This window comes from Clytia hemisphaerica, unplaced genomic scaffold, assembly GCF_902728285.1.
Source record: "Clytia hemisphaerica strain Z4C2 unplaced genomic scaffold, Clytia hemisphaerica genome assembly, whole genome shotgun sequence".
NCBI lineage: Eukaryota > Metazoa > Cnidaria > Hydrozoa > Leptothecata > Clytiidae > Clytia > Clytia hemisphaerica.
In genome coordinates, this window is record NW_027103760.1 from 190914 (window position 1) to 209365 (window position 18452).

At 36.1% G+C, this 18452-nt stretch overlaps 1 protein-coding gene across 2 annotated transcripts; it reads right to left on the minus strand.

Moving 5' to 3' along the window:
- Positions 1–273: 273 nt before the first annotated feature.
- LOC136805590 (cubilin-like) lies at positions 274–18195 on the minus strand. Of its 2 annotated transcripts, XM_067062155.1 has the most exons (15): positions 17912–18189; positions 15902–16026; positions 12849–13148; positions 11631–11798; positions 10733–10961; positions 9997–10121; positions 8622–8924; positions 7924–8091; positions 7407–7656; positions 6653–6777; positions 3696–3998; positions 3089–3256; positions 2202–2468; positions 1153–1371; positions 370–454 (listed from the first exon to the last, which is right to left on the minus strand). In XM_067062155.1, the coding sequence occupies exons 1-14, from the start codon at positions 18181–18183 to the stop codon at positions 1184–1186; spliced, it is 2991 nt and encodes a 996-aa protein (XP_066918256.1). In that variant the 5' UTR covers positions 18184–18189; the 3' UTR covers positions 370–454; positions 1153–1183. The 2 variants fall into 2 exon arrangements, with proteins under 2 accessions (XP_066918255.1, XP_066918256.1); XM_067062154.1 differs by having other exon boundaries at positions 274–1371; positions 17912–18195.
- Between the last annotated feature and the right edge of the window lie 257 nt (positions 18196–18452).

Genomic DNA, 18452 nt, shown 5'->3' on the forward strand with positions numbered 1-18452 from the left:
GATATTGACACTTTTTTTTTGTTTGGAGTTAGTGCACAAAGGTTTCTAGACGACTAAAATTTACTTTTTTGCTTTATTTCTAATATGTCTGAATTAGTCGTCTAGCTTGCTAGACTAAGCAACATTGAGAAATGCTACCATAAGGAAGGGTAGCACTATCAAAAAAAACTCCAATCAAAGAATTTGCTTGGCTGCTTTTGGAAAACCTGTATTCAGGGCAAATCAAGGTCAGTGGCCGTTACGTCACATCATTGCCTATAATTTAACAGGTATTTTACTATTAGATGGGGGCTATTCCAGAACAAGATTACCTTCCATTCAATCTCGTACCCAGAGTCACTTACACCACTTTTTAATTTTACTGATGAACGTGATACAATCTTTGTGAGTGATATCAGAAACATGAAAAAACGAACTAAGGCACTGGGTTGGAATTTACCTTCCATATTGAAAAGAACAGATTTTCGTTCAGTAGGGTACTTCCTAAAAACGTCAAAAGGGCGCAACTTCAAAAGATGGCCTAGACCACGTTCGCACGCTACGGTTCCACGTCGCCGCGAAACAAAACGAAACGAAAATATTTTGTTGGTTAGATTAAATCTTTATGTCATTCTAGCCGATAGGATAATGGCTTCATATCCCAACCTCGTCCCCCTGTATCCCAGGCTTTTATTTACGTTACTTATGGACGCCAGAGATATAGTTTTATAACCTATCTAGCGCTATCAGTAAGCATTAAAAAGCTGATAATACGCAGGGAACGAGGTTGTTCATATCTTCCAGTCAGTTCAATGCAAGATCTCGTATTACCATATTTGGAAAAACCATTACGTAATGCTATATAATGTTCAACATCACATACAATGTGCATGCATAAACTAAAACCACAAGTGATTATTACACGCGATATACAAGGAAAATTGAACCCTTATAAGAAAGATTTTTTATAAATATCAATGTTTTATAAGAAAGAAGAATATCGATCTTCTCAGTTAGGGTCAGGGTTGGAGCCCGAAACAATAGCATAATTATGCTATTTATGATGTAATCTTTACTGTACGAGATTTTACATTGACCGCCCTCCCTTTCTCAGCGAAACCGATCCGGTATCTGCGAACGTAATATTGGCTTAGCTGCAAGACGTTGGATTGTGAGATTGTTGTGCTATATACTCATGTAGGCACTACACAGGTGTTTGTTCGATTGTTGGTGTGGTCACTGGAGGAGCTGTTGGTATTTGCTCATACGAAAAATAACTGGGTGGTGCTGTAGTAGCTTTGGGCGGAATTAGTATTTGTTCTTGTGTAGAGATGTTTCTGTAGGTAGGCGGTTGGTATGGAGCGATGTTATCACTCTGAAGAATTGTGTCACCTATTAAAGAGGGAAAAAACTAGTTAAATTCGATAGAAAAGTGGATGAAGCCACAGAAGCACTTTTCCTGAATTTTCCTGGGATAGAAACTTTTCATATAGGTTTAAGTGACAGAGAAAACTTCATTGTTCAATGTTTTTCAACTACTCTTGTCTCCCGAATAGACGGAGGGGGTCCGAATAAGCAGTGGGGTAGAAAATTTTCTAAATTCTATTAAGCGGGGGGGATGGAATAAGAGGGGGGGGTAATTTGAAGACAGAATTTTTTTTAACTGATATCAATTTCAACAACAAAAAAGAAACTTTAACAAATAAACACGTAAAATAAGAACCAATACTAACAAAAAGGAAAATTTTAACAAGTTTAAGGTCTATTTACACTGTAACAAAATAGTGAATTATTCGAATTTAATTAGCGGGGGGGGGGTCTTAATAAGAGCGGGGGGGTGGATTTTTTTCTCTCTTAGCAATTAGCGGGGGGAGCGTCTATTCGGGAGACAAGAGTAGTCTACTTGACTACACCCCTGTGTCACAGACCCGCTGGGACCCAACCCCACTGGGAAATTTGGCAAAAATTTCGTCTCCGATGGGAAAATAGCCTGGAATTTCAGCCCCACTGGGAATTCGATTTTATCCCTATTTGAAATTCAATGTTTAAAAATTGCACTCCAAAACCATCTTCACTAGATTTTTTAACCTTGGAATAATAAAATTTCTATCCCCTTTGGAATTTCAATAAGAATTTTTATCCCCACTGAGGAAAAAGTTCCACCAAGGCTGTGAGACAGGGGTGTTTGACACTCGCCGTCTGAAACATCTAAAATTACTTACTTTCTGTGGGAACATATTCAGGTGGATCAAAAGCCGCTGAAACGGTTTCTGGTTCTTTCTGAAGCGTCACACTATCTTTCATTTTGTAACAACTCATGATACAATGAAATTTTGCTTTCCGATATTTCCATCGAATCCAATAGCGTTTGCAACATAAGATGATCAAAAGTATGAAACTACCAATGACAATTAAGGCTATATAACCTCCCGCCAGACCGCCACTTTCTTCTTCTTTTGCGGCTTCTATCAGGGCGGCTTTCTCGGAATCTAGAAAAAAACAGGATTAAAGTTTAGAGGGATTAGATTTCCTTCCTTTGGCATATCAAGAAAATTAGATTTGGCAAGAATTAATTTTATTGCCCACCTGGCACACAACGTTTATTCGACGTTTATCTAATGTTCATAACGTCCATATAACGTTAGGTGAACGTTGAAACAACGTTGTGTGCCAGTTGGGTGGCGATTAAGGATAATGATTATATTTTGTGATTAACTTTTTTTTGCAAATCTGACAGGTTTTCGAGGTCTTTTGTCTAATTTGCCGACAATGCATTCCACCAAGATTTCTTCCCTTGATGTAAGATCCGTCCACTATCATCTTTCATTGAGGTTTTTACTGATTCCATAACCAGCTGATAATTTTAAAACCCCCAAAACAAAAGAAAGTCCGAATTATCCAGATGATATTAGGGACGGACTATAAAAAAACATTTGGTAAAAAATGTCATGAGTAATAATGTAAAAACCTTTTAAAGATTTGCAACTTACTCCAGATAGGGAAAAAGCTGATCATGTAACCAATTCGACCAGAATCCACTATGAAAAAACGTTTGGTAAAAAATGTCATGAGTAATAATGTAAAAACCTTTTAAAGATTTGCAACTTACTCCAGATAGGGAAAAAGCTGATCATGTAACCAATTCGACCAGAATCCCAATTGACTGGTGTTTGCATAACAAAGAGGATTTTGTCAACGTTTCTGAAGATTCTTGAAAAAGGCCATTTTTGTCTGTTACAATATCTGTACTTGTTTTCATCGCCTGATCTCTCTTCAGCTAAAAGATAACGGGGAATGATAATACATATTTTCGACCGTAGTCGCGCAGTCAGGCGCGTGTCACTTTATTATTTAATTTACCACCCTAAACTCGATCGAATCCTTTTTAGGGACTATTCAAAAAGTACGTACGCTCGAGAAGGGGGAGGGGGTACCCTAAAAGCGTACGAAAGCGTACGAGGGGGAGGGGGTCCTCGAGGAGAAGTACGTACGCTCGTAATTTTCCCAAACTGTCTTTTTTGAGAGAAAAACGTAATATTTTCACATCAAAAAATTGTTTTTGCGATTGTTGTTTTTCATTTCTCCTTTGGTATTTTTGTTCCTCTTATAGATTCTTTTAATTTCTTGAGACTTTGTTATAAACACGATTGGAAGTGTATTGACTAATCATAAAAAGCGAACCAAGAGACTGGCTTTGAGTTTCATTAAGTACTTACTTTCTATTTGAATATAGTCATTTTTCTCTATCTTATGACACATCCTCGACCCAGAAACTGGTGTATTTGTATCAATCTTTGTAAACAACACGTTGACTGCTATTATATTTTTATTTTCAAAATGGCGTGTAAACTGACATCGGTCTTGTCCATAATACGGTAATGGAAAATTCGTTGAGTGTACAGTCCCATGAGACAGATATTTCCCGATCTCGTTGCATGACACGGATGCGTGGTTTGGTATTAATGATTGGTTTAAAAAAAATTGTTTGTATTCTGCCACAAAACGGCCATTGTTCCAACCTGTGTAAAAAGGAAATGATATATATAGAAACGCCCTTTTAAGATCTTTTACGCCCTTTTCAAGCTCTTTTACACCCTTTTCAAGATATTTTACGCCCTTTTCAAGATATTTTACGCTCTTTTCAAGATATTTTCTGGGGTGAATATTTTTCCCCGTTGAAAATGACATAAGATATGAACTTTTTCTTTCAAAATTCTTAATATTCCATGACGTAATCTTTTATACGGAAACACACGAAAAACAATTGGCGTTTGCCACCAACTTCATTGTTTAAATTAAAAAACTGGTGGCAAACACCCGTTTTTTTCGGGTGTTTCCGTATAAAAGGTTACGTCATGTATATCAAGAATTCTCAACTTTCTTATCTTTTATATTTAGGTAGTCAAATAAGCGCCAATGATACACCCCTGTATCAGTGATCCGATAAGAACAGTCCTGGTGGGATAATAATGTTGAGCCGGCGGTCAAAATTTATTGAAATTCAAAACAATAGAATTTTTCTAATTGTTAGACGTTTCGAAAAATCTTTTTTAAATGAGAAATAACTTTCTAGAAAATGTGTCTCAAAAAAAGTGGAAACATTTCTGTAAAATCCTCCCTCTTTTAAACCAAATTTTAAGACTTATATTTATCTCAAAAACCCATTCAATCATCTTAGGAATTGCATTAGTGGAGGTATAGAGAGTCTATCACCCCTATTTCCTTAACACCCTGCCTGGAAGTGCTTAGTGCTTGGAAGTGATCGAAGTATCGATTGACGTCAAAGGAGCTTATTAAAGCTCAAATTGCAGATGTAGAACGATAAACTCGGTATGTATACATCTTAAGAATTATATAATACTAGCTGGTACCCGGCGTCGCACGCCGGTTAAGCTGTAGCTGAACGTACTAAAAGTCCTTTGGATGTTGAAGCTGGCTTAAAAAAAGCGATCAAATAAAAAAAAGAAATCTGTACAACGTTTAACTCTAACCTTCCCCGGGTGTCTTATCTTTTAACCATATTTGGATCGTTTACTGCCCTCCCGAGACATAAAGCCCTAGCCCCCCCCCCCCCGGGAAAATGACGTACACACTTTTTAGCAGTAACGAACAATGAAGTATAAGCCCGAAGGGCTAGAAGTCAATCTCCTTGGTAGGATTTGAAGCCAACAAATCCTACCAAAGTAGCGCGGCCTTGAGCGGCTCGCCTGGTTTTTACACAAATGACAGATTAATACTATAAAATTTACCTCTAAATTTCGAAAAAAATATCAATCGTAAACAAAGGAATTGCTAGATTCAATCTGTCGTCAAAAATGCGGCGCATTTTTTAAGCTTCACTTTTTCTTGCCTAAAAAAGTTAGAGATTGAACTTTAGCCCTTCGGGCTTTAAACTCAATGGTAACGACGGCTTGAATATTTTTATAAGAAAAAAGAAGTGAACTGATTTTTTCTTATGCTTTATATCCCCGGGGGGGGCACTCGATCTGAAAACGACCATACGTTCGGCCCAAAATTTGGCTTCTAAAATCGGACCCTTACAGTGCAGTGAATTTCCATGAAAAATCATACCCTTACAGTGCACTTTTGCAAAATTTCTCGCCCGTAAGGGCGAAAATTTTTGCAATTTTCCAAGAAAATGTGGAATTTTTCCTCCAAAATTGACCAATTTTGTGCCAATTTTACCAAAAAATTGGCCTTTCATCACAATTTCCTACCCTTACAGTGCAGTTCAGTGCAGTTTTGTAATTTCCTACCCTTACAGTGCACTAGCTGAACTATGAAAAACCTACCCTTAAGGGCCGAACGTCTGGTAGGTCATTTACCTTGAGTGCCCCCCCCCGGGTTTATATCGCCCTTTGAATGCTGTTGTTGTCCACAAACCTTTTTATGTTTTGATTTACTTTTGAAATATTCTTTTCTATGAAATGAAATTGTTTTGTTTTGAAAAGAATTCGAATGTCATTAATAAATACGATCGTTAAATACATTCGAAAACATTTAAAACAAAAGAAGAGAGAAAAAGGCAAGTCTGGGCAGAAGTTAAAATTACTAAATGTAGATGGGCCTTAAATTTCAAAACAAAGGCTTAATAAAGTCTAAACCAAGCTCTATCCGATCTTTTGCAAATGGCGCGAATCCAATAAAACAAATTTTGATGAGCAAGAGACTAAAAGTCATAATTTTAAAACACAAACAAAGCGAAAACGAAAGTAGAAAACACAGACAAACACACATACAGACTACCACTATTAATACATGTTTTTTTTTTTATAAGCATACAAAAAGCCGAAAACAGGCTCAGAGATGCTTAGGTCGAAAGCTTAATAAGGCTGAAAAATGCTTGAGGGGATGCTTAAATCTAAAACATAAATTTAGGGAAATACTGAAAATCCGTAAAATTCCAGCCAAAAAAAGCCAAAATCAGGAAAAAAACATTTTTCGTAGGCTCAAGTAATGCAGGCCATATGCTTAATTTTTCCCCATATCTGAGCCTAGATATGCTTATAAGTGCAATGCTTATAAAAGAAAAAACATGTATATAGATATCTATTTATTGAACAGAGAATTGTCAATTTTTGAGGATTTTACTGAATATGAAAATTTGGCCGGCTTTTGCGATGGGACAGGCTGTTTAATAATAAATGGGCGGCGTAAGGGATTGCATACTCACTCGGCATATTTGGATAAGTGTAAAAGTCGATTTCCATACAATGGTCATTTGAATAAATAGTTGGTGGTATAATGTTTGAATCGTTCATGGTGCAAAACCTTGTCACAATATTCTTATTTTCACAACTGAAATTAGAAAAAAAGAAGATAAACTGCAAGACTACAATGCCAAGGAAAAATCTTATATTGGAGTTTGTTGAAAAGTCGTTCCCTAACAGTGTGTGTAAATGCATCAAGAGCGCTTGATCTACTTTTCATCGAATACTCTTGATGATGTAGCGCTGTTAGACGTTAGTTTTTAACACTGTAATGGTTTCTTTGCAGGTACTACTTTAAGAAAAACTCCATTAGATGATTGGTATAGCTTGGTCCAGGGATATATAAAGGTCAGTGCGTTAGACGTTAGTTTTTAACACTGTAATGGTTTCTTTGCAGGTACTACTTTAAGAAAAACTCCATTAGATGATTGGTATAGCTTGGTCCAGGGATATATAAAGGTCAGTACAAAAACCTGGGCTACAAACATTCTGTATAAATCAAAATGCGGGAGGACAAAGTAAATAGCTCTCAAAGCCAAGAGATCCCAGAGCTTAATAGTATATAAGATATTTTTGTGAGGGAGGACGCGGATTAGGCTCGGGAAAACATTTTATGACCAAAATAGTGACACCATAAGCAAAACTGCAAGGGAAAATAAGGGGTAGTTGGCCCCTTTTATAATTTTTTTGACGATTTTATTTCATAAATTTGCTTACCCCATCCAGATTCGAATATAGAGTCTTTCATTACAATCAGGGGCTTGGTCCCAGACTTCAAACACTTTCCACGACAATCTAATAAATGTTCCAGGTTGTGTTTTGATGTCATAAGTTGTTTTATCTTTTGCACGAAATTTCATAGGATACCGCGGTGAGGTAAATTCACCGGCTGATCCTGTTAAACTTACGGTAGCCGATATCGGGTATTTTTCCTTTTCGGATTCTCTCATTAAAGCTTTGTCAGGATCTAGAAAATGAGATTCAATTTAAAAAATATACATGTTTTTATAAGCAAGTGTCTGTCCCTATATCAGGCTTTGATCGAATCTACGGATTCGAACGTTTGCTTTCATAATGACGGAAATGACGTAACTTAACAAAACATGAAAAACCTCCATATAATCCCTAGCTGGCACACAACGTCAAAACAACGTCCATTTGACATTCATAACGTCCAAATAACGTTATTTGAACGTTAAAACAACGTTGTGTGCCAGCTGGGATCATTACTTACTCCAGATCGGGAAAAAGCTCATCATGTATCCAACATTACTATGATTCGTTTTGACAGGTGTATACATGACAAACAAAACTTCCTTGACGTCTTCGAAAATCCTTGAGAATGACGATTCGTATTTATCACAATACCGATAAGTTGTATCTTTGCCTGATTTTGATTTACCTGAAAATATGATGGGACGATGATTTACTTTTTAAAAAAAGAAGTGGCTTTCGCGGTAGAAACTTTGACGAGGCGAAAAAATCGTCTAATTTGCGAATCTACTTTCGCAAATGGCTAATGACGGAACCTAATATACACTATTTGGCTGAAAAATCGCAAATTCGCGAAAGTTTCTTCTGCTGGCTGAGCCATAATTTACTGATTCTTTTAAACAAATCGAGTAAACCGTTTAGCTTTCTTTTTAGCTCATTTTGTGAAAAATTTGAGCCTTGGCCACCCCACCTGGTTATTCATACAGAAACAAAATGTACCTACTAGTCTTTTTATAAGAACAAACTAGATAAGAACATGCTTCGCGATGGCCAAAATATTAAGATCAAGTTAAGAACATTTTAAGGCTTTGTGGACTCAAAAACACATGATTTCTTAGGAAAATGGACAAAAATACTTGCAATACAGTGAAAATAAGAACATGTTAAGAACATCCAAAGGCTTTGAATGTTCTTATATAAAAGAACGTGTATACTAACTTTTTATCTGGACATAATCATTTTTATCCGTCTTATGGCACATGTTTTCTCCAGAAACTGGTGCATTTGTATCGATCCTTGTAAACAACACTTTGACTGCTGTTATGTTTTTATTTTCAAAATGGCGTGTAAATTGACATCGGTCTTGTCCGTAATACGGTAATGGAAAATTAGTTGAGTGTACAGTCCCATGAGACAGATATTCTCCGATCTCGTTGCATGACACGGATGCGTGGTTCGGTATTAATGATTGGTTTAAAAAAAATTGTTTGTATTCTGCCACAAAACGGCCATTATTCCAACCTGTGTAAAAAGGAAATGATATATATAGAAACGCCCTTTTAAGATCTTTTACGCCCTTTTCAAGCTCTTTTACGCCCTTTTCAAGATATTTTACGCCCTTTTCAAGATATTTTACGCTCTTTTCAAGATATTTTACGCCCTTTTCCAAAGAAACTTCAAATGTTTGTATAATTTTGAGATTTTAAGACACAGGATTCCGACCAACCCCAGAGCAATTGAGGAGATTTTCAATTTCTATAAGCTCTTGTTCTTCTGTATCGGACGGGTTTTCAGCTTTTCGAGGGTTTTCGTTTTGAATTTCAAAACGTGAAAGATTTGTCCTAATTTGTTGTGTATAGTAAGTCCATTGAAAAACATTAGCGAGTTTAACATATATGTGGTTTTCTGCGAGGGAGATGGTTAGTTTTTCATCCTAACTGACTGAAGACAACGGTAACTCAGCATTTCATTTGTAGGTCAAAACTGCGGGTTATTTCAAGTCGTTTCAGTCACTCCAACCTTCTTAAAGGTTAGATACATATACTCATATCGAAGGGCTCTCAGATGCAGGTATTAGACGCCAATTGACTCTAAACCCGAACCTAGCCTAGTTCTAAGCCCGTATTCACAAGGTTAGGACACACGGCTAATGACAATATAGCGTTTTGGCTGCTCAAAATATTTTTTATATTTACAGATTTTAAGTTTGCCTTGGAATACTAATATTCAGTTATTCAGTCACAACTTACAATCAGATATATCCTAGTGACTGAATGAAAGTAGCTTAAATTTCTAGGCTAACCCGAACCCACTCTCCTCTCGCTTTCGGTTCATCCAGAAAATGTTTGTACATGGGGGGGTGGAGGATATAGTGTCCGGAAGGTAGTGAAAAATCTGCAAAATGGGGGGTAAACTTGCTCTGTTTGAGGGTAGTTTTGAGTGTCCAGGGGGTCAACTAATACTTGTCCGGAGGGTCAAAAGTTCGGGGGTAAATTTCCAAAAAATGTTATATCCTGTTATATTTTTTCTGGAAAAGCCCTTTAAGGGTTCATATATGTAGAACTTCCCTGGGATAAAATCTAAATTTGCTTACTTGGTATTTCTCGATATGCATGAAATTCAACTCTCATACAATGGTCATTTGAATAAATAGTTGGTGGTATAATGTTCGAATCGTTCATGGTGCAAAATCTTGTCACAAAATTATCCTTTTCACAACTAAAGAATAAAGAAAAGAGTTCCACTTTAGATATCACTATCTTGTGACAGACCTGTTAGGAACCCCCTCCATTGGAAAAATTGGCAAACAACTGTCACCCCGGATGAGCTGGAGTTTTTACAACGTCGGCTCAGAATTTCATCTTGTGTATTTTACCGAACACGTCCGCTCACGTTCGCCTGGGTCTCAAAGTCTTAATGGTTTCAAAGTCTCGATGGTTTCAAAGTCTCAATGGTCTCAATGGTTTCAATGGTCTAATTGGTCTCATTGGTCTCATTGGTCGCAATGGTCTCATATTGGTTGCAATCAATCTAAGAAATCTCTAAGAAATTGATAACCTCAATATATTTGACTTAGTTAGTTTTTCTAGACACAGCTAGACATTAGGTGTCTTCATAATAAATAACAATTTTTCCCAGCTGGCACACAACGTTGTTTTAACGTTCACCTAACGTTATATGGACGTTGTGAACGTTAGATAAACGTTGAAAAAACGTTGTGTGCCAGCTGGGTTAGTTACAATGTCTTTTTCTTGGAAGACATTTTCCAAAGCCCTTTTGCTGTCATATGTCGATTTATGATTAAGAAGAAGATGCATAATAACACTTACCCTATCCAAATTCGAACAAAGGCTCTTTCATTACATTCAGGGGCTTGGTCCCAGACCTCAAAAACTTTCCACGTCAAACTAATAAACGTTCCTGGCTCCGTTTTAATGTTGTACGTTGCTCTGTCTTGTGCAAGATAATTATCAGGATATCGTGGCGATTGAAATTCACCGGTCGAGTTTGTTAGATTGATGGTAAAAGGATCTTCTGTTGCAATCGCCTTTTTGGAATCTAGAAAGACAATTTGATTGTGAGTTAATAGGTCTTTTCATAAATTACGTCACGAAGAACACTTGCCTCGTTTTGAAACGATTACCAAGGTGATCATCTTCCTTGAGACCTTAAATCATACTTTTATGAAAAGAGTGTACCTATAAGAAAGTCTGTTGGGAATAATTTATCATAGCATTATTTTGAAAACGAGGCAAGTGTTGTTCGTGGCGTAATTTATTAAAAGGCCTATTAGTGATATACATTTTAATGCACTCTGGTACCCAGAGCCATTTACACCACTTTTTTGATTTCACTGATCGACGTGATACAGTCGCTAGTTTTGAGCGCTATCAAAATTGTACAGCGAAAAACTTGGGACTGGGTTCGAGTTTGATTTTAAAAATGTTTCTGAAACTTTTTTTGACTCATCTTCGTAGATCTTTAGCCGAAAGAATTCAGTGCCCTCACTGTTATCTTTTTATCAGCACTTTTTTGAGATATTCAAATTTTAAATTTTAAGTTGACGCCATCGATTATTACGTTATAAACTAATCTTTCCCTAATTTCTCGCAGTTCTGAAAAATAAATCCTAGTACGCTTTTTTTGACGTTTAAATGACGATGCATAAGGCCCAAGTTTTTTTGCGCAACACTTATGTATAAATTATACACGAATGATTTTACTTACTCCATATTTCAAAGTAACTAAGCATATATCCTATACTACTAGAATATGATTTTATAGGTTTGATCATTTGATATTCCATTCTTCGTACGTTTTCGAAAGTCCTTGAGAATGGTGTTTCCTTTTGACCACAAGTCTGGTAGTAACTCTCTTCACCTGTTCTTGATACACCTAGAAAATAGAAATTAATATCCACTTTTGCGGGCAGAAACTTTTGCGGGCAGAAACTTTTGCTTTTTTCGCGATTTTGATCCTTTTTCGCGAAAGTTTTTACCAGGTAAGAAATTTCGCGAAAAATAAACTTTCCTAGTGAAATTTCGGCTAAAACACATAATTCGCGAAACTTAAATTCGCTAAATTTCGCGACATTTTGACTTCGCGAAACTTTATCCCCTTAAAAGTAGATAAAATGATTTCATTTTTTATAATTTCCTTTAGTGGATTAATTTTTTTCGCGAATTGAGAATCCAAAGATTTTTGCGTGGACAAAATTTCGCGAATCGACCACTTTCATACCCGCAATTTCTTTCATTTTCTGAAATGAGGTTTTGGCCAAAATTCAGATTTTGAATATTTTGCGAGGACTAATTTTCGCGAAAATGACCCAAATTAATTCGCGAAAATCAAGAAAATTAATTCAAAATAATTTTATTTTCAGCCAGTGGGGGTAACAATAACGTAATAAGACTCTCGATGTGGAATGATATTCCCATGTTTGCCTGGAGATTTGAATTGCATTGTTATCGAGCTAGAAGATTCAGTGAGGGTGATAAATAGCATAATATTTGCTGTGAGGATTTGCTTACCTTACTACACGAATATTACTAGTCATTTTATTAACACGAATTGTAAAGTTTCGTGTTAATAAAAACCCCCTTAATTAAAACCAGCCGTGGTGTCCTTGAAAAAGCAAATAAAATTTGTGTTAATTTTTTGCGTTTTAATTTCAAAGGCCGTCGAATACTTGCCTAGTAATATTCGTGTAATAAGGTATTTAATTATTTTCAGTGGGGACAAAAATTAGATTTTTCCACTAGGGACGATATTTTGGCCAATTTCTCAAGTGGGAAGGGATCCCAATGGGTCTGTGAGAAGGTTGTCTGTACACAAACCCAGTATCTAACGGCTTATTTCAAAATTCATTGCGGTACTACGAAGTGATAAACGTGAGATACACTCTGGTGCAGACTAGTGAGAAGGGGGTATAATAATTAAACTCACTTTTGACTTGTACATGATCGTTCACGTCTGTCCAATAGCACATTCCTGTCCCTGAATACTGAGTATTAGTATCAATCTTCGTAAATAAAACTTTGATTGCTGTTATATTCTTAAAGTCTTCGAAATTTGTCCAAAATTTGCATCGATCTTTTCCGCCATATGGTAATGGATAGTTAGTAGAATGAAATATGTTTCTGGAGAAATCCATATCTTTACATTCCCTTGTTCCATGATCATCTAGTAATGGATGGTCGAGCAAAAATTGTTTGTATTCTGCCACAAAACGACCACCATTCCAACCTGTGTAAAAAGGAAATGATATATATAGAAACGCCCTTTTAATATCTTTTACGCCCTTTTTCAAGACATTTTACGTCCTTTTCAAGACATTCTACGCCCTTTTCAAGACATTTTACGCCCTTTTAAAAATCTATAGGATGAAATAAATAAGTCGGTGTTTTTTACACTTTTGGCGAAAACGTGAAGTTTTTTAAAACACGTTTTAAAAACAAATACAAAGTGCGCCTTTTCTTAATTGGATATCAGGGGATCGGCAAAGGATTGAAGATTCCATTCCTTTTTTCCCGAGCCTTCTAGAGAAACTAAGCTAGTACTTATAACCTTTGAAAGTTAGGAGCACGTTAGGATTAAACGGTTCCATAATGAAAATGGATTATGGATTCCAAGAGCAATAACTTTTGATATAATGTGGCTTTAGAACTGAAATTTTGCAGGATGGAGCATTTATGTACTTTCTATTCCTAAATAAAAAATCTTCCAGCTGGGAGCAGTTTGGAATTACTTATTCCTGATTTATTTTGAGTTTGAGTCTTTTTGAACTGAGGATTGGAGCATGTTTATTTGACATTAAGTAGTTCGAATTTAACTATTTGGAAGGTTTGGGTCCCTAAGACCACGAAAATAAAATTTTCCACTAGAATAGAGCATCCAAGGATTATGGAATCCTTCATTGAAAGAAGCATACTTTGCCTTATCCAAAATGAGCGTATTAGTCTGGAATGAAATATCCTACAAGGCTCTAAACTGATTTTTTACGTTATACGTGATATGTCGTTACGTCTATGCCTTAAAATAAGCTCAGATAGAGCCCCAAAGGATTAATAATTCCATTTTGCGAAAAGTTGGGGCTGGGGTTGGGTGCACCACTTCAATCGCTTTAAATTGGAGTTTTTAATCCTAAAACGCTCGTGAAACCGCACTTTTTGGTATCTGAGAATGTTTTAACGTAAAGTGCAATTGACTTTTGATTGATTTTAGATTGTAATCAGCCCATTTTAACGATGAAATGTATCTTTTATAATTGTTCAAGTTCAGAGATGTTTTCCGAATGGAATTTCGGATCCAAAAGTGCTCTTCATCATTGCTTCATAAAATATGGAGATCGTGTGACATGTTGAGACCATCAGAATAAATCCAAGAGCCACGTAACTCTCATAATTTCAAAGTTCATAAAATCTAATATTTTGGAATATTGAATCCTTCTTCGCTCCTGGGACCAAAACCAAAGCTCTAAGCTCGTGTGCTCCACCTTTTTGGAAGATTTCATCCCAAAATCCTTGTTGAAACTTATATTATTCAAGAAAAACCGTTTTTTAGAAAATTTAATGTCACGTTTTCGCCAAAAGTGTAAAAAACACCGACATAAGCATTTTAAGAGTTGTTCATTATCATTTTGGAGCCATCATGATTGTGACATTACCGAGTTTATGTATCGGAGGATATCGAGGGACACGGTAAGTGAAATTGATGCAAAACAAAGTCGGTAGTTGATAAACGGTTCTATATCACCGTGTGCAAAGTGTCTAAGCAGACGACGGTATTTTGGTGTTTATACGTCCTCGAAAAAAGTAGATTTTGGCAACATGTCAACTTTGCTTTATATCGTCCCCTTTGATTTATCTCGGCTACATAAACTTGCTATTCATGACGTAATGTTTTCTACGGTTTTTGCCAGTAGTGGCAAATTTTATAAATACAACATTTGTCTAGTTTAAATTTGCCACTACTGGCAAAAACACCGGGGTATTTCCGTAGAAAACATTACGTCATGAATATCATGAATTCTTGATATGCGTAATTCATTTTTCTAGCGGAAACACCCCAAAAAAGCCGGAATTTGACCTCTCTCTGTTAGTGTTACTAAAAATAGAAACACAGAGGTCAAAAACCGGCTTTTTTAGGTGCTTCCGTTAAAATATATGACATCATCTTGAGTTACGCATATCAAGAATTCTGAGAATGGAGGTTATTCATTATTTCGTTGCAATTATGATTCTGATGGCACTCGCTCGCAACGTTGTTTTAACGTTATTTGGACGTTACGAATGTCACATGGACGTTGTTTTGACGTTGTGTGCCGTCTGGGTGATAGCACTTGCTCGCGTTCATCAATAAAATTAAAAAGTGGTACTACCTTAAGAGAAAAAATTTTGGTGGGTCATTCGCCATTCCTAAAAACCCCCTTTTTTCATCGTTTTTCAGTCAAAATATTCAACAAAATAATAAATAAGTCGCTCGCCAAAATTAGTTCTTGCCAAATTTAGAAATTTTATCAAATCGCCAAAATAAATTCCGCCAAATTGCACCAAAATTGGCGAATGGGCTCATTCGCCAAAATTTCTTCCATTAAGGTACAAGATTGGCTTGTGGGTTTGTCATTTTTGGATTTTACGATTTTACGATTTTACTGACGAACGTGTTCGATGAAAAACAAAACTTTCTTTGGGAAAAGTATATTTTTTCAAAAGAGGTAACTTTCACAAATCAGGAAAATCGTGAAATTTGAAAGTAGAACTAGACTGGCACGCCAGTCGGGCTGGAACGGTATCACGCGGGAAAAGTGCGAGTAGGAGTTAGGTAATTTTGTCGGCGGCAAGGGCTGAAAGCTGTTGTTAATCAGCAGTCTCTCACCAACTTTTGCTCGTTCTCCTACCCAGCTCCTATTTTAGCAAACGCCCGCCGCCTTTATGTTACCGCCCTCTGACATGATTAATTAACAGACTAGTTTGCTAGTCTAAAGTAAAACCTCTTACTTGGCATATCTGGAAAAGTGTAGAATTCAATTTTCATACAATGGTCATTCGAATAAACATCAGGTGGTATGATATTTGAATCGTTCGCAGTACAAAACCTTGTCACAAAGTTCTCCTTCGCACAACTAAGAAAGAAAATAAGATAAACTTTGTAATAAAGATTCGTAAATATTAGAAAAAGTTTTTCTGCCAAGAAGATTCTCTTCTGTAGAAAGTGCTGTAGACGAAACCACTTACACGTTTTTTATAAGACCATCTAGACTGGAGTCGTTTATAATGCGTGTAATACAGTATAGACGTTATATGATAATGCGATTATTGTCACAGGATTTAGTTTGTATAAAGCTAATAATTTTTTTTCCCTACATTTTTATTTTTTGCTTTATTTCTACTATGTCTGAATTAGTCGTCTAGCTTGCTAGACTAAAGAACATTCCAAAAATTTGAAGCCTTCGAATGTTTTTAACTTTTTAAGTTTTAAGCCTCAAAATGTTCTTAACATGTACTTATTTTCATTATTCTGTGAGTATTTTTGTCCATTTTCCTAAGAAAATAGGTGTTTAACTTTCCATTTGCCTATGACCTACATTAGGGGTAGAAGCCAATCAAGTAGTCAGACGGCTTAGAAGTAAGTGTGAGTCGGTAGATATAAGCAAAGTATAAGAAAGCCGCGGCTGGAATGATAACATCTGAATTTCTAGTGCTCTATCTCTGTCGTATTTGATGACTATTTGTTGATCAAGAAATAAGTAGTGTAGCATCTTTAATGGTAAACTTTATTAGTTTGTCGTTAATACTTACTTCGCAGTGCGTTTTAGACATTAATTATATACCCTTGATAATACACTTGCATTATAATATCATTGTGCAGGAAAGATCAACAATAAGAAATTTAAACAAGCACAAAATGGCTGGGCTGAAAGAACTCAAAAATTAATAAGGTGCCTCGAAATGCCTTCACGATATTTCAGTGAAATCTTTCTAGAAATTTATGAAATAGTACATCAAGATAATTCTGTGAAAATTTCAAGCCAGCACCTTCGAAATTTATCATTCAAACTGACAGGAAAGTTGTTATCTTAAATATAGTTCTTATAATTTTAATTTTGGCGAAAAACTATCGTTTCCACAAAATACCCCTAAAATATGTCCAAAATCAGTTTAAGTGTTTCATTGGGTACAGATTCAAAGATATCTAGAAATAAAAAATCTTCTTGTGAAGGGAAATAAGAGAAAATTTTAAAAACTATCTACCAATAATAAACTGACAATCTTGATGTTCTTATAAAGCTCGGAGACAGAGATGGAACAGCAATTAACTGAAAAGACAATGCGGTACATATTCCAGCCGCGGCTTTCTTATACTATGATATAAGTTTGGCATGAAATTATGGCTAATCCTCGAATAAGAAGTTTGGGGGAAAATTTGTCCCGATAACTACAATATTAGTATAAATAAGGGAGGATCGCCTACAACCATAACTGCAGGGAGGGAGGGAGGTAAAATATTTCATCCTGTCAGCTTTCAGTTAGAGCATCGACTTGAACAGGGAGATGTGATGGCCATTTTGGACATGACGTCACATGGCTATTAGCAAAGTAGACTCAGTTGGCGGAGGGCGGCCACCCAGCCATTCGAATACTGTATCTAAGAAAATAGGTAGTTTTTTGGTCCGTAAAGCCTTAAAATGTTCGAAACTTGTTACTAATATTTTAGCCATCAAAGCCTCATGCTCTTATATAAAAACTTGTATATTGATTATAAGCCAACTGAAATGGATGGTTTGGCTCATTAGACTGGGGGCGGGTTAGACTGTCCAGGAGGTAAAAAGTCACAAAGTTCGGGGTTAAATTTCCAAAAAACTTTATATTTTCCACCCCCTGAAATCATTTCAGTTGAAAAGTTGTACAATCATTCAAACCCTTCTCTAAATTAAAGGGAATTTTTCTGCAGCTTTGAGATCGAATCCGAGAGTTAGCTAGCTGTAATTTAGATAGAAATCTGCTTACCCCATCCAGATTCGAACATAAACTCTTTCATCGCAATCAGGTGCTTGGTCCCAGACCTCAAAAACTTTCCATCTCAATCTAATAAATGTTCCTGGTTGTGTTTTAATATTGTATATCGATGTATCATTTGCACGAAATTTTTCTGGATATCGAGGTGATTGAAATTCACCGGTTGTGTTTGTTAGAGTAACATTTAATGATACAGCGTCGGTGAAATAGATTGTGTTTAGTAAGAGAACCAATAAGGCAATTCCATTTTGTATTTCATTCATTGTTTAGTCACTAAAATGAAAAAATATATATTCATGAAGGTCCATGATAATTCTCCTGGTCTGAATACCAGCTGCAGATCTGGGGAGGGTTAAAAACTACCTTAAGAGAAGAAATTTTGACGAGAAGAAATTTTGGCGAATGAGCCCATTTTTTTCAATATTTTGGCTGAAAAAAGAGGGGGGAAAGGGTTTTTAGGAGAAATAGAGACTAAATTGTAAGAAAAAATTAAATTTGTTGACAATTTATTTTGGCGAAATCTTTAGGCAAT

Bases quoted from the DNA above. Each gene is read 5' to 3' on its own strand.
- LOC136805590 (XM_067062154.1), bottom strand. From the start codon at position 18,183: ATGAATGAAATACAAAATGGAATTGCCTTATTGGTTCTCTTACTAAAC. The intron at 11,799-12,848 runs GTGAGTTTAATT...TCTATTTTCTAG, and splicing joins CGATCATGTACAAGTCAAAA to GTGTATCAAGAACAGGTGAA. The intron at 3,999-6,652 runs GTGAGTATGCAA...CTTTTTACACAG, and splicing joins CACTTATCCAAATATGCCGA to GTTGGAACAATGGCCGTTTT.